General features: G+C 42.4%; 1 protein-coding gene across 1 annotated transcript in view; it reads right to left on the bottom strand.

Moving 5' to 3' along the window:
- LOC140371529 (exocyst complex component 6B-like) overlaps positions 1 to 23,968 on the bottom strand; it is an 86,859-nt gene that overhangs the window by 22,360 nt on the left and 40,531 nt on the right. Inside the window, exons 15-16 of the mRNA XM_072458699.1 lie at positions 19,324 to 19,465; positions 18,189 to 18,262 (exon numbers count right to left, since the gene is read on the bottom strand). Of these exons, the coding sequence (XP_072314800.1) occupies positions 18,189 to 18,262; positions 19,324 to 19,465 (216 nt within the window). The remainder of the gene's footprint in view (positions 1 to 18,188; positions 18,263 to 19,323; positions 19,466 to 23,968) is intronic.

Raw genomic sequence — 23,968 nt, 5'->3', positions numbered from 1 at the left:
ATTAGTTTATCTTGCATTAAAATCAACATTTTTGTCCAGTCTTTTTTTATTTAGCTTAAGGACTTGGACTGTATCTTTCCCTTAAAATAGTGCATTAAGATTATCATTAGGGCTACAACTGATGATTATTTCTCTTGTACATAGAGACTACCGTATTTTGGCCGGGATGAGACTCATACTTGTATTTATACTTATATACTTATACTCCAGTGTGACTTATATATGATTTTTTCTTCTCTATTATGCATTTTTTGGCTGGTGCGACTTATACTCCGGAAAATACGGTATTTAAATACATTATCACGCAACTACAGGTTGAAATATAATGACTGAAGGCTTCTAGATAGAGTATAATACAAAATAAAAAAAAGTGTATTATTAGCCAAAAGCACCGATAACTGTCTGCGACGGTTACACTCCAACAAAGGCTTTCTGCTGCTGTATTCTGACAAACTGAGGCAAAACACCCAGAAATGACAACGTTACAGACTTTTAAAAGCTCTAGTAACGTTTTAGATGAAAACTTATCGTTAAATATGAGCACGTTGAATTCACTCGCGACACACGATGAGCGCGGGTTTATTTCAGACTTTATTCGACCGGTTTCCCTGCGTTTAAGCCAAATGTCTTTAGTGTGAGAGGTTTAAAAGAGGAGAGAACAACAAAATATTCAAAAGAGTTTAAAATTACCAAACGATGTATAGGAAATATAGGCCTAAAATCGGTATCGACCAAAGCATTGGTATTGGCCTAGGACTTTTTGGATTTATCTGCGCGTTTAGTCCTGATTTAGATTGAGAGACGACAAAAAAGTGTCACTAAACCTGCATTACACACCTTAAAAACCCATGCATGTGAATACCGAGAGCCAAATGTATTTAAGATGGATTAAATACTGTAACTACTTAGTCCTTTCACGGTTGGAGAAGTTTCAATTGTAACTGTCGTGATGCGTCGAGGTTCCTTTCACTTTTTTGCGCAAAACAACATTATGGACTATTTCACGTGCTAGTTTGTATTTTGTAACTAGGGACAACACATACATAGGACTGATGGCCTTTAGTCGATGTGTAGTAGTCCACAGATAATGTTTTTTTAGAGTTGGTTGAATTGATGGTTTATTGTTTTTTTACATTTAACATTTAAATACACCGCTTCCAAGTACTTTTTTGTCTGGTTTATTGATGGCAGTGAATTGATGGTTCATTTTCTTTTTTTTCCTTCCTTTTTATTGCATTTAAATACAGTTTTCAAGTACTTTTTTGTATGAATAGTAGCTGTTTTTTCCAGCAGTGAATGTCTTTAGTAGACCAAGACTTTCTCCAGTCGGCTACAGCCCCACACAACATCAAATTTGAGTGTTACGATTGGAAGAAGAGACATAAGTATTTCACGTTTATTCACATTTATTGACGTCGCGACCCTCGAAACCGTTGACACTTTCTTGCACTCCCCTTGTCAAAATAGCAATGTCGTTCTTTCTTTCTACATATTGAACTCTGACGGTTAACGTGGCACAAACGACCGAAAAGTACTCTAGATTTAGCTTGAATTTTCTAGCGTTCGACTGACTTGAAATGACTCGATTTTGCGTGCCACTGCCACGCCTGTTGCTTTTTTTTTGTCGATTTGACGATCGTCGCTTGACCAAATAATTGCTCTCCCTCTGGTCTGAGCTCGACTCCTCGTTCCCCTCGGACCCCTAGATTCAGATTCACAGCTCGTCTCTTCACAGATTTCGTGGGCTCGTCGTCCCCCCCGCGGGGTCTCGTCCCCTCCCTCCCCCAGTGTCCCGGCGGAGAAGACCACCCCGGACGGGACGGAGTCTTTTTTTTTTTTTTTGGAGCGGCTCCTCTCGCTTTCACCTGATTACACCCATTCTCAGCGCTGACTCGGGATGTCAGGAAGCGCGCAAGGAGTCGGGACGCCGCTGTCAATCACGGGGCCTTTGACAAATAAAGCGCCTTTTCAAGGACCGTCCATTCACTTTAGGCCAGAAACGCCACTCCGGGCTTTGTGTTGCCGCGGCATCCGACTCTTTCCCTTTGCCGCGGAACATTTGCACTTCTCGCATCTCTGACCCGCCGCGTGCATTCAGCGCGTTGAAATCGAGAAGTGGAGGCGGTGACATTGACACGATCTTTCTGACACAAACGGCGCTCGAAATGTACGGCATCAATATTCCGTTGGTGTCCTGTATATAATTTAAAAAAAAGCTCTGACACATTCTCTACTTCGAGCGCGACGGTTTCCCCGAGTCTGCAGAAAGAAATGGGCAAAATAACGCTCGGGTTTTGACGTGGCTTTCTGGAGAAACGCTGTGCAATTATTCACTTTTGTTTTAGTCGTTTCTCATCGTCAGTGATCCGATCCGCTTGGGTGTTCTGAAATCGAGGGGCCAATCAAAAGCGCGTGGTTTAAGAGCCGAGTTCAGACTTGGAAGAAAGCAATGTCCCCATTATTTGGGTCAAAGGACAATGATGATAATGATAATAATGATGAAAACAATAATTTAAAGGGCACATATGATGCTATACTTTTTGGATCTTTTAACCTTGTTCTAACATTGTTCCGTCGTCAAAAACATAGCCGGAGTTAGCTTCATTCACGTTTGAGGAAGTTTGAGGAATCCTGGTTAGAAAGTCCTCTCCCCTCCGAGCGTCAAAAACATGCCGTTCTGAATCTCCTCGATAACTGACGTTTCCTCGATCGGTGACATGGCTCTGAGGATTTAACGTCCATAAATCATCGCCAGTATTGAACTATTGGCTATTGGCATGAGGCCATATTATCTGCCCCGGGAGTTCTCACATGTGATTTTGATCGCAGTCTATGTGGCCCCGTCTGCCAATGCTGAAGATGCTTGTGAAGCACTGCTCTCCTGCACTTGTAGGCTGCAAACACAGCATCCACGGGCTCTCTTCCTCGTCTCTGGTGACTTTAACCACGCTTCTCCCTCTTCTGTTCTACCAACATACACCCAGTATGTTACCTGCCCCACCAGAGAGAATAGAACATTGGACTTGTTTTTTGCCAACACCAAGGAGGCTTATTCTTCTTCCCCCCTCCCTCCCCTGGGCAGCTCGGACCACAACCTTGTACATCTGAGGTCTGTGTATGAACCCATCGTGCGCAGGCAGCCTGTGGTGTCCCGTGAGGTGAGGATGTGGTCTGCTGAGAGCGAGGAGGCTCTGAGGGACTGCTTCAGCACCACTGTCTGGACTGAGCTTTATGACCCACATGGGGAGGACATCAACACCATCACAGAGTGCATCACGGACTACATCAACTTCTGTTTTGAGAACATTGTTCCCTCCCGGATGGTGCGGTGTTTTCCAAACAACAAGCCATGGATTAACCGTGAACTGAAGGCTCTGCTGAAGGAGAAGAAGAGAGCCTTCAGGTCAGGGAACAAGGAGGAGCTGAGGACTGTGCAGAAGGAGCTGAGGAGGAAGATCAGGCAGGCTGAGGCCGGCTACAAGAGGAGGATGGAGGAGCAGCTGCAGCAAAAGAACATTCAGGGAGTGTGAAGGAGCCTGAAAACCATCTCGGGCTTCAAAATCCCCCCTGCCCAGACAGAGGGGGATCTACAGTGGGTGAATGATTTAAATGCTCACTTCTTGAGGTTTGATCGGTCACCCGCCCCTCCCCCTGCACAGCTGCATGCTCCCTCTTCCACAGCTGGACAATGCCCTGCATCTGTTCCTCTTCGCTTATCTGCCCCGGACCATCAGCTCCCCACTTCACCTGGACTCACCCATCCCCCCAGCACACGGCCCCCCTGCCAACCACTGACTGTCACAGCAGCACAGGTGAGGAGTGAGCTGAAGAGGATTAAAGTGAGGAAGGCAGCAGGACCTGATGGCATCAGCCCCAGGCTCCTTAAGTCCTGCGCAGATGAACTGTGTGGAGTTATGGAGCATGTCTTCAACATGAGCCTGAAGCTGAGGGTGGTACCACAGGTCTGGAAGACCTCCTGTCTGGTACCTGTGCCTAAGACACCGCGCCCCAAAGACCTAAACAGCTTCAGGCCAGTGGCTCTCACGTCCCACCTGATGAAGACACTGGAGCGGCTAGTCCTGGACCACCTCCGCTCCACCGTGAGCTCAGCCATGGACCCGCTGCAGTTTGCATATCGGTCTGGCATCGGAGTGGAGGACGCCGTCATCTCCCTGCTGCACCGCTCTCTCTCTCACCTGGAAAAGCCTGGCAGGTCTGTGAAGATTCTGTTCTTCGATCTTTCCAGCGCCTTCAACACCATCCAGCCGCTGCTCCTGAGGGACAAGCTGGAGACGGCTGGTGTGGAGTATGACCTGGCAGAGTGGATCCTGGACTACCTCACAGACCGACCCCAGTTTGTGAGAGCCCGGAACTGTGTGTCTGACACTCGGACCTGCAGTGTGGGGGCGCCCCAGGGCACTGTCCTCGCGCCCTTTCTCTTCACCCTTTACACTGCAGACTTCAGACATGACACGGACAGCTGTGTCCTGCAGAAGTTCTCTGACGACTCTGCCATCATCGGACTCATCATGGACGACGATGACGCGGAGTACAGAGGACTGGCGCAGGACTTTGTGGACTGCTGTCAGCGGAACCACCTCCTCATCAACGCGGGGAAGACCAAGGAGATGGTGGTGGATTTCCGCAGACGCCACCCCACTGCCCCCTCACCAGTGAACATCCAGGGACGGGACATTGAGAGAGTGGACTCATACAAGTACCTGGGTGTTCATCTGAACCACAAACTGGACTGGACTCATAACACAGACGCACTGTACAGGAAGAGCCAGAGTCGGCTCTACCTCCTGAGGAGACTCAGGTCTTCAGGAGTGACAGGGCCACTCCTGAAGACCTTCTACGACTCTGTGGTGGCATCGGCCCTCCTGTATGGTGTGGCCTGCTGGAGCAGCAGCATCACAGAGAGGGAGAGGAAGAGGCTGGACAGAGTCATCAAGAAGTCCAGCTCCGTCCTGGGCTGTGCTCTGGACTCGGTGCAGGAGGTGGGGGACAGGAGGGTCCTGGCTAGATTCACATCTATGCTGGACCATGATTGTCACCCCATGCAGGACACTCTCTCCGCTCTGGAGAGCAGCTTCAGTGAGAGACTGATCCACCCTCGCTGTGTGAAGGAAAGGTTCCGTAGGTCTTTCCTTCCTGCTGCTATCAGACTTTATAACAAAAACTGTTAGTACTGAACACTCGCAATACTGACCTAACCTAATACTGATGTGCAATTCTGTCATATGTGCAATTGCTGTTGGAATTCATGTGCAATTACTGTGAAATTCATGTGCAATCTATGTGCTGTCGTGACACATATTCATGTGCAATTACTGTCGGGATCACATGCAATGGTATTTATTTATTTATTTATTTATTTATTTGTCTATGGGAGTTTTTATTTATTTATAGGAGATCTTCTACTGAAAGTGTTTTTCAGACTTCCTATAAGTGATCTGTTCTTCTGTATCTACCTTTGTATCTACCTGCGTTGCACCAATGAAATTTCCCCATGTGGGACAATAAAGGAATATCTTATCTTATCTTATTGGTCTGTGCTTTTCTGACGTCCAATCACGATCAGTACAACTGTGTGCTGAGACCAGGAAGTAAACAGACTGTTTACTTCTGTATCTTAAACTGCTGAGTGGAAATGGGCAGCGATCTATTTCTAAAGCATGAGATGCAAAACTAAAAGTACTCAAGAGCATGTTTAAAGGCAAATAACAGTAGAAATAATGCATCATAATAAAAAAGAATGCTATTTTCTTTTGATCAACGTATACGAACCGAAATTTTCCACACATTTTTACGTTACAATGTGTCAACTACATAACTAGGGTTGCACCCTTCATTTCTGTATATTTTGAATTTCTTGAAATAAAATCTGCCAATAGAAAAAGTATGTTTGGTTCTTATTTCAAGTGTAGTAGATTTTTTTCTAGCTTGTCTTTTAAATAAAACAAGATATTTTATGCTACTTCCATGAGCAATCTTACTTTAAAGTAGTCAAAATGTATTCAAAACAAGAAAAATACTACTTATTTCAAGCACTTATTAGCTTGTGATGTTATTCTAGACCAGTGTTTATGGAGTGTTGGCTTACTTTAATGCCAAACTGCGGAAAATTCCTGGCAAAACAATAACAGAGCACCTTTAAATACTGACTGCCTGTAATATTTATGAAAATGTGAGGCAAAAAATAAATGAATAAACATAACAAGTTTAATTGAATTGAATCCGGTTACGAGTAAAAACAAAAAGAAAAAAGTTGGGTGGGAGGTTCCGCAATGGGGCTTTAAGTAGATCAGGGGTTAAGGGTTCAGTTCTGTGATTGGGCCGTGAGTGATTACTTATGAATTACAGCCACTTCCTTCTCCAAGTTGCAGATACAGAAATGTTTTTATTGTTTTAAAAGTAAAACTCAAAGATATGCAACTTTTTGTCTGGTGGAGGGTCATGGTATTGTGTTCTCTGGAGTGTTCCACGTCATAGCATCACATTTATCTTGTATTTATTTCATTAGCTGTGTTTTAGTTGCTTGAAAATGCTGATTGCCGAAGGATTTCTTACTGTGAGCTGAGTGGCAACTGGGCCTGGCATGTCACCCGTCTCCATGGAGATACAATACATACATTTAATGCCCTGCTGTGTAAAATTCCAGGCGAAATAATAAGATAAAAATGAGCCTGTGAAAGTCGCAGCACGAGGTAAAAGCCGTGCAGCTTTTATCTTTTTTTTTTAAAACTTTTGCGGCACTTTGGCAAATGCACTGCAAGTTTCATGAATCCCATTTTTTTGGTCAAGATTCAAGACATTTCTACTAAATAAATGCTAAATAACTAAAATTATTAAGCTTATTTCAAGATTTTTTGTTGAGTAAAATTCCCTAACTGCACTGGCATTTCAATTATTTATTTTATTATAATTGTTTTAATTTTTTAAAAGATTAAAACATAAAACACTTAACATATAGAACAGAACCAGCTCCGCTTGCTATCGCTGCTTTCCTTATTTATTTTGCTTTTTAATCAGTTTTTGTCTTCCAAACATTTTTGCTTTAGACTTTTTCAAGTAAACCAAGGATTTTAAGAACATTTTTCCAGTTTTAACGACATATCTGACGCCAGCGACATGTCCGGGAGAAGAAGGGAGAAAGACTGTGAACGCTGTCGGAAATATCAACAAGAAATTAATGAGCTGAAAACACGGATATTTGTTTTGGAATCTGAAAAAGTTCTTCACGATACCATTCCTGTGTCAACCGACGGTAAGAAGAGCACACTTTTAACAAGAAAAACTGCTACTTTCAACCTAAACCGCAGTGACTCTGTGTCGTTTCCAAAACTGTCTAAAAACCAGAAAGACCAGGCTGTTTCTTGGAACAAACTTGGAGCAAAGCCTAAACGATACAAAGATAACGTGAAGTCACCTAAAATACAGCTCACCAACAGATTTTTACCACTTTCAGAGATGGAATTAAATGAAAAAAGGAAAGATGACGTGGCCAAAATACAGCGAGGAGGATCTGCCAAGGTCACGCAGATTGTTTTAGTTGGGGACGGCGCGATAAGTCACATGACGCATGAAAAGATAAACACACATTCTTTTCCAAGCGCCACTGTTTCTGAGATAACGTCACTCCTTCCAAATATTATGGCTAAGCATGGAGGAGCTAAACAGCTGATTGTGCACGTGGGTGCAGTGGACATGCGGCGGGAACAGACTGAAGTTTTGAAAAAAGACTTCTTGAAGTTATTCGACGTGCTTGATAAAATGGAAATCAAAACTTTCATAAGTGGACCTCTTCCAAACATCGACAGGAGGATAAACAAGTTTAGCCGGCTTCTTCAGCTGAACACATGGCTGTCCAAAGAGTGTACCCCTAGAGGACTACACTACATTGAGAACTTCTATCTATTCTGGAAACGAGAGGACCTGTTTAAGAGAAATGGCCCCCACCTATGCAGAGGTGGAGTGAGGGTGCTGACAGAGAACCTGCTCCACGCTCTGAGGCATTGGACTGGGCCTGGACAGGGTCCTGAGCAGATAGTTAGAGAAGAGAGGAATGAGAGAAGAATTCCTGCTCCCTCAGCCAGAGACCGAGCCAATGTTTCAACATCAAAAGCACCACAACCTCAGCCTCCACCAAAGGATTCATCAGCAGCTGCTCCACCACCACCAGCAAAGGATTCAGCTCCAGCTGCTCCACATTCACCTCCACCGCCTCCAGCAAAGGAACAATCTTCAAAGGCCTTGGACCCATCTGTGACAAGCCCAACAACATCCCTGTCATCGCCCCTGCCTTCACACCAGCCCTGGGTTCCCCCTGCAACATCTACTCCCACTAAAGATTCATAATTCTCCTTCTCATCTCCACTCTCACCCATGGGCCTTCCCAGCCATTTTGAAAGTCTGATCAAATCAGGCATTAAGATGGCTCCACTCACGCCCAATATAGCAAGGGCTATGCCAACTACACCAACAAAAGCCCCACCACCCATCCCCCCTCGCCTCTCACCTGGTCCCAAACTCTCCTTGGCTACAAAAGCCCCACCACCCATCCAACCTCGCCTTTTACCTGGTATCTCCCATAGCTAGGATGCACTGGGTCTCAGCGTTGCCGGGACTTATTGTCACATTAAAAATCAAACCAACCCGGGGCCCTATGTAAAAAGAGCCCCCCCTAGTGCTATTTCTGTAGTCACATCATCACACAGATGGAAAAACAAAATGCGAGTCAGGCCCAATCTGAGAAATGTGATTCATATTCCCTGTGAAAAGATAAAGCCCAGTCCCACTGAAACTAGTCTGAAACTTGCTGTGCTAAATGTCAGATCCTTATGTAACAAATCTCTCTTAATTAATAATTTTATTTCTTCTTATAATCTTGATTTTATGTTTTTAACTGAAACATGGCTTGACAAAAACACAGGAAATGTAGTTCTGATAGAATCTGCTCCACCCAACTTTAAGTTTTAATCTGAAACACGAGAAAACAAAAAAGGGGGTGGAGTCTGTGCTGTCTTTAGAGATGAAATAATTACCCGCAGGTTGTCTTTTGGGGTGTTTTCATCATTTGAGTATGTATCCTTTAAAATGGAGCTAAAACGGTCTCCATCCATTCTCTTCATTGTTTTATACAAGCCTCCCCAGCACTGCCAAAGTTTTATTGATGATTTTACTGAGATGCTTTCAGTCATATGCACAGACTTTGATGGTTTGGTCATTACAGGTGATTTCAACGTGCATGTTGATAATGTTTGTGACAGAAACGCTAAAGAGCTTGATGCTGTCCTTGAAACCTTCAGTCTTACTCAGCATGTGAGAGGCCCCACCCACTGCAAAGGACACACTCTGGATCTCATAATTACAAAGGGGGTAAATATTTCAAATGTTAATGTGATCGATGTTGCTCTGTCTGATCATTTCTGTGTCTTCTTTGACCTGTCTGTTTCTCCCCAACCTCCGGTTGGTCCTGCAGTTGTTCAGAGGAGACACATAAGTGATGGCACAGGTGCACTGTTTATGGAAATGATAAACTTTGAAAATGTCTCATGTTCTAATGTAAATGATTTGTTGAACTCTGTTACATCTAGTGTTTTGAATGTTCTGGACACCATCGCCCCTATAAAGGCTAAAATGGATAAAAATAAGCAGAAGGCGCCGTGGAGAAATGATGATTCGGTCAGGGCACAGAAAAGGGAGTGCCGCAGGGCCGAACGGAAATGGCGCAAGTCAAAGCTCCAGGTTCAAAAAGAGATTTACAAAGAAAAGCTGAACATGTACAACCTAATCTTATGTAGAACTAGCGAAAGATATTTCTCTGAAATAATTGGAAGCTGCAGTAACAACTCGCGTGTCCTGTTTGCCACAGTAAACAGATTAACAAACCCTCCAGCTCAGCTGCCGTTAGAACTCATTTCCACATCCAAGTGTAATGAGTTTGCATTATTCTTTAATGACAAAGTTCAGGGCATTAAAAATGCTATAAATCCCACAATGCAAAAAATTACCCTAAAACCACCAAGACACTTAGAGCTAACTCACTTTGCACCAGTAACTGACAAAACTGTCCATGAGATCATCACCAGTCTGAGTTCATCTACATGCTGCCTTGATGTGTTACCCACCAGATTTCTAAAGTCTGTGCTGAACAGTTTGTTAGCACCATTCACTCACATAGTTAACATGTCGCTTCAATCTGGAACATTCCCAATGTCTTTGAAAACTGCGGTCATAAAGCCTCTCCTAAAGAAGAGCAGTCTTGATGCCGCAGTACTGAGTCATTACCGGCCCATCTCTAATCTGCCATTTTTGGGCAAAGTCCTTGAAAAGGTTGTTTACCAACAGCTCACAGATTTCCTCTTAATAAACAACTCATTTGATGTTTTTCAGTCAGGTTTTAGACCTCATCACAGCACTGAGACTGCTCTTGTCAAGGTGACAAATGACATCCGCCTGAACACTGACACGGGCAAAGCCTCAGTCTTAATTCTGTTAGATCTGAGTGCTGCTTTTGACACTGTCGATCATGGGATCCTCTTACAGAGACTAGAGGACTGGGTGGGCATCACTGGCACTGCCCTAAACTGGTTAAGGTCCTATCTGGAAGACAGGAAGTACTTTGTTGAAATTGGTAGCTGTGTCTCAGACCACATGACCCTGACCTGTGGAGTGCCCCAAGGGTCAGTCCTGGGTCCCCTTCTGTTCAACCTCTACATGCTGCCGTTAGGTCAGTTGATACGCAGTGAAAATGTGTCCTATCACAATTATGCAGACGACACTCAGATCTATGTTTCACTATCGGCAGGTGACTATGGACCAGTGGATTCACTCTGTCACTGCATCCAACAGATCAGTTTGTGGATGCAAAACAACTTTCTCCAGCTGAACTCAGACAAGACTGAAATAATCGTTTTTGGCCCACAGAAACAAAGAGAAAGTGTTAGCGGTCACCTCCAGAGTCTCGCTCTAAAACCTACAAACCAAATTAGAAATCTGGGGGTAATAATGGACTCAGACTTGAACTTTAATAGCCACGTCAAATCAATAACATCAGCAGCTTTTTACCATCTAAAAAACATTGCCAAAATCAAAAATGTACTGTCAAAACCAGATTTAGAGAGACTTATCCATGCGTTTGTCTCCAGTAGATTAGACTACTGTAACGGCCTGCTCACTGGCCTCTCCAAACGAGCTGTAAAACAGCTGCAGTACATCCAGAACGCTGCTGCTCGGGTCCTGACCAGAACCAGGAAGTATGAGCACATTAGTCCTGTTCTCAGGTCTCTGCACTGGCTCCCTGTGGCTCAGAGAATAGACTTTAAAGCAGCTCTGCTTGTGTACAAGTCTCTCCATGGCCTAGCACCAAAGTACATCTTGGATATGTTAGTGCCATATGAACCATCTCGGACTCTGAGGACCTCAGGGACCGGCCTCCTGCTGGTGCCCAGAGTCAGGACAAAACATGGGGAATCTGCGTTTCAGTTTTATGCAGCTAAAATCTGGAACAGTCTTCCTGAAGATGTGAGACAGGCTTCTACTCTGACAATGTTCAAATCTAAGCTAAAAGCAGTTTTGTTTAGCTGCGCATATGACTGAAAGGATTTTTTCTTTGCACTCTTCTCTTTTGTTTGTGATTTTATTAGTTTAGAAAATCAGTTGGATTGATAATTTTTAATTTAGTTAATTTTATTGTATTTCTGTTTCTGTAATTTCTTTGTGATTTGAATGCATTTTTCCTGCTGTGAAGCACTTTGAATTGCCTTGTGTATGAAATGTGCTCTACAAATAAACTTGCCTTGCCTTGCCTTGCCTTAAAATTAGAAATATATTTTCTAAATAAAAAAATAATAATTTAAAAAAATAGTAATAATAATATAATAGCAATAATAGTACGGTAATAATAATAATAATAATAATAATAATAATAATAAAGACATCTACAAAAAAAAATCAATAATGAAAAAGATTAAGTCCAAATGTTAATTTTTCAATTCGTCTGATGCCTATTATAATGTCAGTCCAGTCTTTAATCGTTTGTGTCAGCCATTCCAAGACCATCTTAAATTGATAATTATTGGCATTAAATAAAACAGTTGGGACAAAAAAACAGTTACAGATGCAGCCAAAAAAGTCAAACAATTGCCAGTGTTTTGGATTACATTCAATGAAAAAGGTGTGCTGACGGGAACATCATTAGAAAGGCATTTTAGTTCTGAAATTAAACACACTGATGTTTTTTTGGTTCTTTTTTGGGTGAAACTGGCAGGTAAAATACATAATGGCATTGTGTGAATGATTAATTGTGGCACGAGATGATAAAGTGCGGTCGGGACAGTGACGGACACATAAGAGGAATGGGCAGGAGGCGGCGGTTAATAATTTATGAACAAGAAAAGGACCATCTCCAATTTTCAACAAAAGGCGAACGTCAATGGGAAAGAGCGGAAAGGATTTGAGCGGCGGGACTGAACCGGGGACGGGAGCAAAGGATGATGGGAAAGAGGATGGAGAAGGAGGGGGAAGTAATAGATCAAAAACCTGAGACTTGACACGAGGGCTGCAAGATTTATTGTAATTGAATTTTGAATAGTCACAATTAGCAAATCGCAAAAAAACGTTTATTTAACTGGACAATCCGTCTCGAAAACTCAAGAAGACATTGTGCAAAATAGTTCTAACCTGTGATACCTGTGGATCATTATTTTATATTTTGGACATTTTACAATTTTTGATATTGATCTAAAACGACCTATTTAACACAAGTGTTTTTTTTTTTATAACATTTTTTAAAAAATCTTTTAAAAAATCTTTTTTTGACATCTCTAAAATGTTACTTTAAATTTGGCAAATCTGTTTTCTCTGGCCTTGTCCTTGTATGTTTTATTATTATTACTATATATTTTTTTTTCCGTCTTCTTTTTTCTTTCAATTTGAAAAAAATAAATAAAAAACATAGTTCAATGACTGTAAGAATGTATTAAGTTACAAAAGCAAGAACTGATGCGTACTTTGAATACTTTATCACCGGGTTGCATTAAATTACTGTGAAAAAACATAAACAGCTACATGTTTGCGTCACTGTTTGTTTTATATTAATTTATTCATCATTAATTAGAAAAAATAAAAAAATCACACGTGCACAAAACCCAGGAGCAGCGTTTTCTACTTTTTCCAGCTCGGACTAAACGCTGACAATACCGGCGGCATTAACACGTTATAATCTACATTACACTGGGGGTTACGCGCGCTGTGACATTCGCTGATGTCTCTACAAGACGGCGGCAGGAACCAACATCCAATTCCAACGTTTTTCCATAAAAATACCAACAGTGAAAGGGTCCATTGTGCAGTTGTTTGTCCAAAGACGCTGCAAAATCTGTTAAATTGACACTAATTTGTATGTCTTCTATTTCAATTAAACACCACTGAAACATTTACTAGAGAACAACAGTAAAACCATAGCAACAAACAATGCTATACAGATAAATCAGAAAGCCTGAGAAGCATGGATTTGCAAACCTCTGAATAAAAAATGAAAAACGCTGAACTTTATTAGTGACACATGAACCACAAGAATCTGAAGCATCTGGGCCAAACATCCAAAAAACGACTTTAACATCTCGTCTCGGAGCGTTTCTTGGTCGGACGCCACACGCCGCCGCAGTTTCGGGGAGGCCGGCCAAAGGTCCGCGGCGCGATCCGACTAAATTTAGAGGCAACGCGTCCACGGAAAATATCCGAAATTATGAGAGGAATCTGCTGACGAGAAGAAAAAGTCGTGTGTGTTTTGTTTTTTTAGTTTTTTTTTGGAGCTCAGAGGTCGGAAAGAGACTCTGCTGTGGGATAAAGACCTGAATGTTTGCAATTAGCGAATCGCAAAGGCTGCGATTGGGAACATAATATTCTCGGCAAACAACAAAACAACCCGTTTTATTTCGTACAAAATCTGCAGTAGATTAGGCCTCGACGAACATGTTCTGAAACTTATGGAATTCTTGTACAAGGTCATATTTCGAGTCTTTTGTGGATGAGGCGCTTTTTAAACACGCTTATCCGAAATGTTCCGGGCTTTTTGAAGGATATATGGGGTGAAAATGGACCGTCGATTCGCCCGGTAAGCGACGGGGAATGTGCGATTTCAAAGTCGTTTTCGATCAGATTGTTTCAGTTCCCGAATTGTTAAAAAAAGGTGAAATGCCAAAGCTTAAATGTTGCATTAAAACTATTATTTTTTGCGTTTATTTCTGTTATCTCTGTACATTGAGACTTTTTAAACATGTTATCACAAAAAACAAGGCTGAAATATGGTGACATATTTACAAATAAAGTGTAATTTTTTATGAAAATTGAGTGTTTTGGGAGTTTGTATAGTCACATAACGATAAAAATAATCAATAAACAAATAAGATTATTTTTTTCCCTCTGACATGTTGAACAATTCATTGACTAAAATGCAGTTAAGATAAATATATTTTGAATTTTGCTAAAAAATTTAACAATTTTATATTTCCTGTTTGTAATTGATGACATCACACTGGGAAATTACCCATTAAACACTGGGCCAAAACTCATCTAATATCACAATATTTTTATTTGACGAATAAAAATATATGAGAGCAACTTTATTTTGTTGAATAAATGTTTAGAGCGTCAAAAAAGTGGTTTCTTTGTTTGAATTCTGCATAAACTTTGACTGGAATGAGCGTCGCTGGTGCGATGTCACTTCCTGTCATTTTCTACACACTTAACCCTCAACACTAACCCACATAATTTTCTCCACAAATACCTGCTCGATTGGTGTAAAACTATAATTTATTTGTACAAGGTATAAATACACCAAATAAAGTCAAAATTAGAAAATCGGAAAAACCTGTCGTGCGCACTAGTCATGATTAGTGAATTTAATCGGTGCAGCCCTAATCAAAATGTTGAGCTTTTCATACTTGCATAAACTATTTAATGACCAAATGGAGCAAAAAAATTTGAAAATCTTGAACCGTTGACCTAAATTGGCAACGGTTTTTGCCCGTTCTTTTCTTTTTTTTTACCCAACGCTTCCAGCTATTTGGTGGACGGAACTGCATTTCGGCACCGTCCCAAGAACCAGCGTGCCCCGGCTCCCAAATGGACTCCAACCAACCCCTACACATCCCGTATAAAAGCGTGATTTATCGACCATCGCCGGGCATTCACCGGCGCCGCTCGGCGTCAAACGGGGGGTGAAAAACGACGCCGCGTTGACAGGCAAAAATGAAAAACGGCGGCGACATGCCATTGGGGCAGATGTGTTAAGAGTGTCCCCGTCCTTTGATATGATAAGAGCGGTGGCCGTAAGACAAAAGGCGGACGGAGGGGATCGGGAGCAAACAGTTGATATCTGAATGCGATGCTTTTCGCCGTGCCCGTTGCCTCGCTGCCGCCGGGATTCAAAAATCGGGAGGCATGCATCATCCCGACAGCAGAATACAGGCGTCTTGACGGACACAGAATGGGCCATCCGTCTCTGTCCGCGCGCTCATTCATCGTGGCCCTGCCTGGTCCCGGCGCCATCCGTCATCCGCTGTCAAGGGGGAACCCACGACGCCCGAGCCGCCGAGGTCCGGAGGGGAGTTCGCGGGGGCCGGCAGCGGCGGCGGCGGCTTTATTTTGCGAACGGCGCGTTTTTAAATGTCGTATTAGACGCTGCGTTCGGACATCGATGCGCTTCGTGCGAGGACGTGGCGCGGCCTTGTGTTAGGAGCCATTTAAAAAAAGCTAGCATTAAAATTGCCTGGTCGTTTTATGCTAATAGAAAAACTACTCTACAGATTTGCAAACTTCTTTCTGTTAATTGAAAGATATACCGTATTTTCCGGACTATAAGTCGCACCTTTTTTCATAGTTTTGGCCGGGTGCAACTTATACTTATGTTTATACTCATATACTTATACTCCGTAGCGACTTATATGTGATATTATTTGTAATTTTCACACTTGCAACCGCATTTCATACTCCAGTGCGACTTGTATATATTTTTTCTTCTCTATTATGCATTTTTTGGCTGGTGCGACTTATAATCTGGAAAATACGGTATTAATTGACAAATGTGTATGCGTTGACTGACTTCTGTGTGCTTTATTGTACTTATTCTAAATAGTAAGGGCTCAACTGGTTCCCCCTGTATAAATAAAGGTTAATAAACTATAATAATAAGCATTTGTAATTCACGACGGGGCTAAATCGAATTTGAAACAATCCTTTACTGAGGATTCTTCAGCCAATATTGTTTTGAAGCTGCGTTCTCGCGTGTTTACACTGTTTTGTCCGGATTAGTACTGATGTAAGACTTGGTTTGGTCCTGTTTGAGTCCTGGTTTAGTCACAGCCCAGGCCAGGTTTAGTTTCTGGGGATTTGTCGCAGTTTTGTTGCGATTTTCAACGTTTTTTTGTCAGGTTTATAATGTTACTTCCTGGTCGGACGTGAGCTGCAAATGTGACTCATGTAGTTGTTTATCTGTTACCCCAGCAACTATATTGTAAACAAGGGCCAACGCTCATTTAATTTACACAAAAGTCACACGTTGATGAACAAATACAAATGGCAGCGTCTTCTTTGCGTGATGTTAATGTTTAAACTGTCGAAAAGGTGCGGCTGTGATGGATTTTTCTGTTTTGACGACAGTGACAAGCGGCGTTTTTTTAAACCGCGCACTACTTCCTGTAACTTCCAAACAGTACACTATATTATTCAAAGTATGAGCACAACCCGCTTGGTTAATCTAGTCTATAATCTTTAATCTATGTCATCTTCAACTGTTGTATTCATCACTTACAACATAGAAATGGACAAATTCTACAAAAACATTTTTACATTTTCTGTTATTATTTTTATACATACATACACATACAATTATTTATTCATCTCTGGTCTTTTCTTGTTTTAGTTAGTTTTTTTGGAGTCTGTTTTTGTGTTGTTATTATTATCTTATTAATTAAAAAATAATAAAAATTTGTATTATGTTGAAAAATGTAATTTTAAAAAAATGTATTAAAGTGCTGTCATATGCACTTACACTTCAAGGACGCACTTTGATGCAGTTTTAAAGTATTTAGACCTCATTCCCATCACTCAAAATAAAGTACATCTGGACTTTTAAGCTAGTCGCCTGTTGCAGCCTATATTAAGCAACTTTTTAATGGAAAAACTGCAACAAAAAAGTAGTTTAGAGACAGATATTCCCCCAAATAACACCAGGTGATCTACAAGAAGAGTGAAGACTACAGCTAATACTATAAATATAACTAAACTTCACACAACTTGAAGTGAAAAAACTGCAGATGAGGTGTCAAAATAAATTCTCTTTAGACAATCCAAGTTTGTCCCACGTTGACCCGGCACAGTCTGTCACCGGCTTTGTTCATTCACGTCACGGCTCTGGGATTCTCATAAACAACAACACAAAGTCGCCCTCCGCCTTTTTCCAGCCCGAGGCACTTTTCCCACAACGACAAAACAAAACACAAATGGGGAAAATACTCGACAATCGAACGATTTTCTAAAAACAGACAAAAACCGTTCTCGATGGGGCTCGTCAGCCGCGGTGCTTAAAACCATACTTCTGACGCTTCACCATGCAGAAAGATGTGTCACAGAACAACATTACCATGGAAACAAGCAGAGGGAGTCAGGTTTGTGGAGATGCAAGCCCGCTCACAGTGAAAACACAGATTTTTAACACATGTTCAGTGCAATAAAACCATCCAAAATGAAAAAAATAACAAAAACGTGCTTTAGTTTGAGTCTATTTTTTGGAGAAATATTGCACAATGAGACTTTAAACAGATTCCCATTAAAAAAAAAATCAGCATTTTTTAACTCGTATTTCCCTAAACTCATAAAGGATTAACACAAGGCAATAGATCGTTTTATCAAAATTGCACAGATCAGCGCTCTAAATGCTGAATAATTAAAGATGTGATGTTAAATTATATTAAAACATTGTGAAAGTGAAGGAATCTTACCAGTGAGTTCAATGATTACGCATATAAATGAGTTAATAGATGACCAGTCTATTGTTCCTCTAAGTATATATTTGTCTTCTATACTGGAGCGTGTAAGTTATGGGGGTGAGCAGAGGCGTCCTGATCGCCCCGACACGAGGAGCAGAGGTGACAGAGATAGTGAGGAGCACAAAGACCTACTTGTCTCAAGTCACTGAAGGCCAACAGCAGCGTGTCGCCCTGGAAGCCTGCGACCGGACCGGCTCTGGCAAAACCTGTGGGAAAGAACACCAGAGGGAGGGAGGGAGGGAGGGAGGGGGAGGAGGGGGGAGAGAGAGGAGAGAGGGAGAGGGAGGGAGGGGGGAGAGAGGAGAGAGAGAGGAGGGGGTGAGAGAGAGAGGGAGAAAGCGAGAGAGGGGGAAGGAGGTGGGAGGGAGAGAGGGGGAGGGAGGTGGGGGGAGAGGGGGAGGAGGGGGGAGAAAGAGAGGGATAGAGGGGGAGGGGAGGGAGAGAGGGAAGAGAGGGGGTGAGAGAGGAGGGGGTGAGGGAGAGGAGGGGGTGAGGGAGAGAGGGGAGGGAGGAGGGGGGAGAGAGAGATAGACAGGGGGAGAGAGGGATAGAGGGGGTGAGAGACAGAGAGAGGGAGAAAGAGGGAGGGGGGTAAGAGACAGTGAGAGTGAGAGAGCGAGAGAGAGAGGTCAGGGATGAGCGACAGGAAGAGAGAGGAGGGAGGAGGTGAGAGACAGAGAGAGAGGGAGGGAGGGGGCGAGAGACAGAGGGAGAGAGGAAAAGAGAGGGAGGGAGTCGAGGGGTGAGAGACAGGGCGAGAGGGAGAGAGAGGGAGAGACCGGGCGAGAGGGAGAGAGGAGGAGAGGCAGGGATAGACAGAGGGAGAGGGAGGGAGAGAGGGTGAGAGACAGGGAGAGAGGAGAAAGAGAGAGAGGGAGGGTAAGGGGTGAGAGATAGGGAGAGAGAGGGGGAGAGAGAGAGAGGGAGGGGAAGGAGGGAGAGAGGGGGTGGGAGGTATTAGATTTGGGCAATGAATAAAAAAATTAGAGAATGTTATTTTGAAAATATGTAACATTTGTTTAAATAATTTTTTGGGGGGAAAAAAGCTAATAAAAAGTTTCCAATGAGGGTATGAGGTGATATTACGGCACTTTTAAGATCAATTTTTACAGATATTTAAAATTTTGTCCGATAATTAACCCTCAACTAACACGCACACGTCAGGACAATGCAGGATCACACAAACACGCAGTGCACACGACTCAAAGCGGACCACCGGTGTCATAACATGAAGTGCCCCCCGTCAGACGCGGCGGTACCGACTCACTCTCGCACTCCTGGACGTCGGCGTTGAGCTGGTGCAGCGCTCCCAGAGAGATCTGCCTGAGCTCCGGGTCCAGGAGCAGCTGCAGGAGCGAGGTGGAGATGTGTTTGCAGGCCGACATGCAGGCCGTCTGCGCCACCTTACCCTGCGGGAGACACGGCATCGTCAAGGCAACCGCTGCAGAAGCACATCACGTAGTACCGTATTTTCCGGAGTATAAGTCGCACTAGCCAAAAAAATCCATAATAGAGAAGAAAAAAACATATATAAGTCGCACTGGAGTATGAAATGCAGTTGCAAGTGTGAAAATAACAAATAATATCACATATAAGTCTCTCCAGAGTATAATATATAAGTATAAATATAAGTATAAGTCGCACCCCGGCCAAAACTATAAAAAAAAAGGTGCGACTTATAGTCAGGAAAATACAGTATTTATTTTTTAAATGGCTATTTAATTATATTATATTCAATTGAAATAAAAAGAAAAATAACCGAAAAAATATATAATAATAGAAACAGAAACAGCCAAAAAAACCAATCATATTAAAATTATATTAAATTAAATACAAAAATATGATCATATTAATAAAAATGATAATAAAAACTGAAAAAACTGAAAAATAAACAATATATTAAAATTATGTTATTTTTTTTTGGCTGTGGCTGGAGAGCCGCGGTGCGGTCAAAAAGCTGCGCAGTTTCAGGGACCGTGGCATTTCCCTTATAGCCTCATGGCTAACCCTAACCCTAACCCTAACCTTAACCCGGCTCGGTCTAAAACGGCACTAAAACGCGGTCAAATAGCGGCGCAGTTTCAGGAGCCGGCGCGCGGGCGGCATAAAAATAACATGGCAGTTTCGGCCGCGTTCCGCGGCTCTGCAGACACTCCCTTTTTTTTTTTATCATAATAAAAAAAATATAATAAAAGACAGACAAAAGCAAACACTTATATCATCATTATATTAAATTAAAAAAAAAAAGTAATCATAATAATAAAAACACAAAAAACAGGCAAAAAACAAACAAGAGAGAACCAGAGCGGGGAAAAAAGAAAAGAAAAAAATAGAAGGAAAAAATAAAGGAAAAAATAAGGATTCAGACAAACCAAAAAAAACATTGTTATGGCACATTACGTCCAAGATATGTGTCCCATTAAGTCCAGTTTCTATAGAATTTGTCCATTTAGTTGTAAGTGATGAATAAAACTGTTGAAGATGACATAGAATAAAGGCATGGCAAGTTTATTTGTAGAGCACATTTCATACACAAGGCAATTCAAAGTGCTTCACAGCAGGAAAAATGCATTCAAATCACAAAGAAATTACAGAAACAGAAATACAATAAAATTAACTAAATTAAAAATTATCAATCCAACTGATTTTCTAAACTAATAAAATCACAAACAAAAGAGAAGAGTGCAAAGAAAAAATCCTTTCAGTCATATGCGCAGCTAAACAAAACTGTTTTTAGCTTAGATTTGAACATTGTCAGAGTAGAAGCCTGTCTCACATCTTCAGGAAGACTGTTCCAGGTTTTAGCTGCATAAAACTGAAACGCAGATTCCCCATGTTTTGTCCTGACTCTGGCACCAGCAGGAGGCCGGTCCCTGAGGTCCTCAGAGTCCGAGATGGTTCATATGGCACTAACATATCCAAGATGTACTTTGGTGCTAGGCCATGGAGAGACTTGTACACAAGCAGAGCTGCTTTAAAGTCTATTCTCTGAGCCACAGGGAGCCAGTGCAGAGACCTGAGAACAGGACTAATGTGATCATACTTCCTGGTTCTAGTCAGGACCCGAGCAGCAGCGTTCTGGATGTACTGCAGCTGTTTTACAACTCGTTTGGAGAGGCCAGTGAGCAGGCCGTTACAGTAGTCTAATCTACTGGAGACAAACGCATGGATAAGTCTCTCTAAATCTGGTTTTAACACTATATTTTTGATTTTGGCAATGTTTTTTAGATGGTAAAAAGCTGCTGATGTTATTGATTTGACGTGGCTATTAAAGTTCAAGTCTGAGTCCATTATTACCCCCAGATTTCTAACTTGGTTTGTAGGTTTTAGAGCGAGACTCTGGAGGTGACCGCTAACACTTTCTCTTTGTTTCTGTGGGCCAAAAACGATGATTTCAGTCTTGTCTGAGTTCAGCTGGAGAAAGTTGTTTTGCATCCACACACTGATCTGTTGGATGCAGTGACAGAGTGAATCTACTGGTCCATAGTCACCTGCCGATAGTGAAACATAGATCTGAGTGTCGTCTGCATAATTGTGATAGGACACATTTTCACTGCGTATCAACTGACCCAACGGCAGCATGTAGAGGTTGAACAGAAGGGGACCCAGGACTGACCCTTGGGGCACTCCACAGGTCAGGGTCATGTGGTCTGAGACACAGCTACCAATTTCAACAAAGTACTTCCTGTCTTCCAGATAGGACCTTAACCAGTTTAGGGCAGTGCCAGTGATGCCCACCCAGTCCTCTAGTCTCTGTAAGAGGATCCCATGATCGACAGTGTCAAAAGCAGCACTCAGATCTAACAGAATTAAGACTGAGGCTTTGCCCGTGTCAGTGTTCAGGCGGATGTCATTTGTCACCTTGACAAGAGCAGTCTCAGTGCTGTGATGAGGTCTAAAACCTGACTGAAAAACATCAAATGAGTTGTTTATTAAGAGGAAATCTGTGAGCTGTTGGTAAACAACCTTTTCAAGGACTTTGCCCCAAAATGGCAGATTAGAGATGGGCCGGTAATTACTCAGTACTGCGGCATCAAGACTGCTCTTCTTTAGGAGAGGCTTTATGACCGCAGTTTTCAAAGACATTGGGAATGTTCCAGATTGAAGCGACATGTTAACTATGTGAGTGAGTGGTGCTAACAAACTGTTCAGCACAGACTTTAGAAATCTGGTGGGTAACACATCAAGGCAGCATGTAGATGAACTCAGACTGGTGATGATCTCATGGACAGTTTTGTCAGTTACTGGTGCAAAGTGAGTTAGCTCTAAGTGTCTTGGTGGTTTTAGGGTAATTTTTTGCATTGTGGGATTTATAGCATTTTTAATGCCCTGAACTTTGTCATTAAAGAATAATGCAAACTCATTACACTTGGATGTGGAAATGAGTTCTAACGGCAGCTGAGCTGGAGGGTTTGTTAATCTGTTTACTGTGGCAAACAGGACACGCAAGTTGTTACTGCAGCTTCCAATTATTTCAGAAAAATATCTTTCCCTAGTTCTACATAAGATTAGGTTGTACATGTTCAGCTTTTCTTTGTAAATCTCTTTTTGAACCTGGAGCTTTGACTTGCACCATTTCCGTTCGGCCCTGCGGCACTCCCTTTTCTGTGCCCTGACCGAATCATCATTTCTCCACGGCGCCTTCTGCTTATTTTTAACCATTTTAGCCTTTATAGGGGCGATGGTGTCCAGAACATTCAAAACACTAGATGTAACAGAGTTCAACAAATCATTTATATTAGAACATGAGACATTTTCAAAGTTTATCATTTCCATAAACAGTGCACCTGTGCCATCACTTATGTGTCTCCTCTGAACAACTGCAGGACCAACCGGAGGTTTGGGAGAAACAGACAGGTCAAAGAAGACACAGAAATGATCAGACAGAGCAACATCGATCACATTAACATTTGAAATATTTACCCCCTTTGTAATTATGAGATCTAGAGTGTGTCCTTTGCTGTGGGTGGGGCCTCTCACATGCTGAGTAAGACTGAAGGTTTCAAGGACAGCATCAAGCTCTTTAGCGTTTTTGTCACACTCCCCCCTTGTATCTACCGATCTAACCTATTCAGAATTTTAATGGGCTATTAGAATCCTCTTTGTCTTTGTGAGACCCTGGCTCAACCACCCTGAGTACCTGATTAGCATCCGAATGTCCTTGTCCTGGTCCTCTACCTTTCCAGGGGTTCAGTATCCCATTATAAATAACAGGAAGATTAAATCTTAGCCCTCCATTTCTGTTTAAAGAAGGTCTTTCTTTTTTAACAAAAATAGCTTCCTTGAATCCTCTTTCAAACAATCTTTTCTCCCTGCTTAAAACCTTCACCTCACCGTCTTCAAACGAGTGATTAGAGGCTTCAAGATGGAGATGCACAGCGCTCTGTGGTCCTGAACTTGTGTAGAGGCTGTTTGTCTCACCTATGAGACATGCATATTGCATTGGATCGAATAAACTACATTGCTCTGTTTTTGAGTCGGCAACTTGTCCTTAGGGTGAACCAGTTTTTGTCTTAAAGTGTTTCCTGGTTTAAAATAAACAGGGACTTCGTGTTGTCTAAAAATTCTCTGCAGTTTTTCCGACAGGCCAGACACATAAGGGATAGAAACACCCTTCCTTCTCTGTTCAGTTTCCCTTTTGTCCTGCTTCTTGGTTCTCTTCACTCTGTTGAGAGCCCAAGCGGGGTAACCACAGGCTGAGAGGGCATTTCGGACATGTTTTTCCTCTTTCTTCTTGCCCTCTGAGCTGGTGGGCACACCTTGAGCTCTGTGTTGTAAGGTTCTGATCACACCCAGCTTGTGCTGTAGTGGGTGGTTGGAACCAAAGAGCAGATACTGGTCCGTGTGTGTAGGTTTCCTATATACTTCTATTTGGAGTTTCCCGTCCTCTCCTCTGATCGTGGAACAATCAA

The sequence above is a fragment of the Eucyclogobius newberryi genome, unplaced genomic scaffold (assembly GCF_026437365.1).
Source record: "Eucyclogobius newberryi isolate DKJ021-1_F unplaced genomic scaffold, fEucNew1.0.hap1 SCAF_22, whole genome shotgun sequence".
NCBI classification, from domain to species: Eukaryota; Metazoa; Chordata; class Actinopteri; order Gobiiformes; family Gobiidae; genus Eucyclogobius; species Eucyclogobius newberryi.
This window is presented reverse-complemented; position numbering and strand designations above follow the sequence as displayed.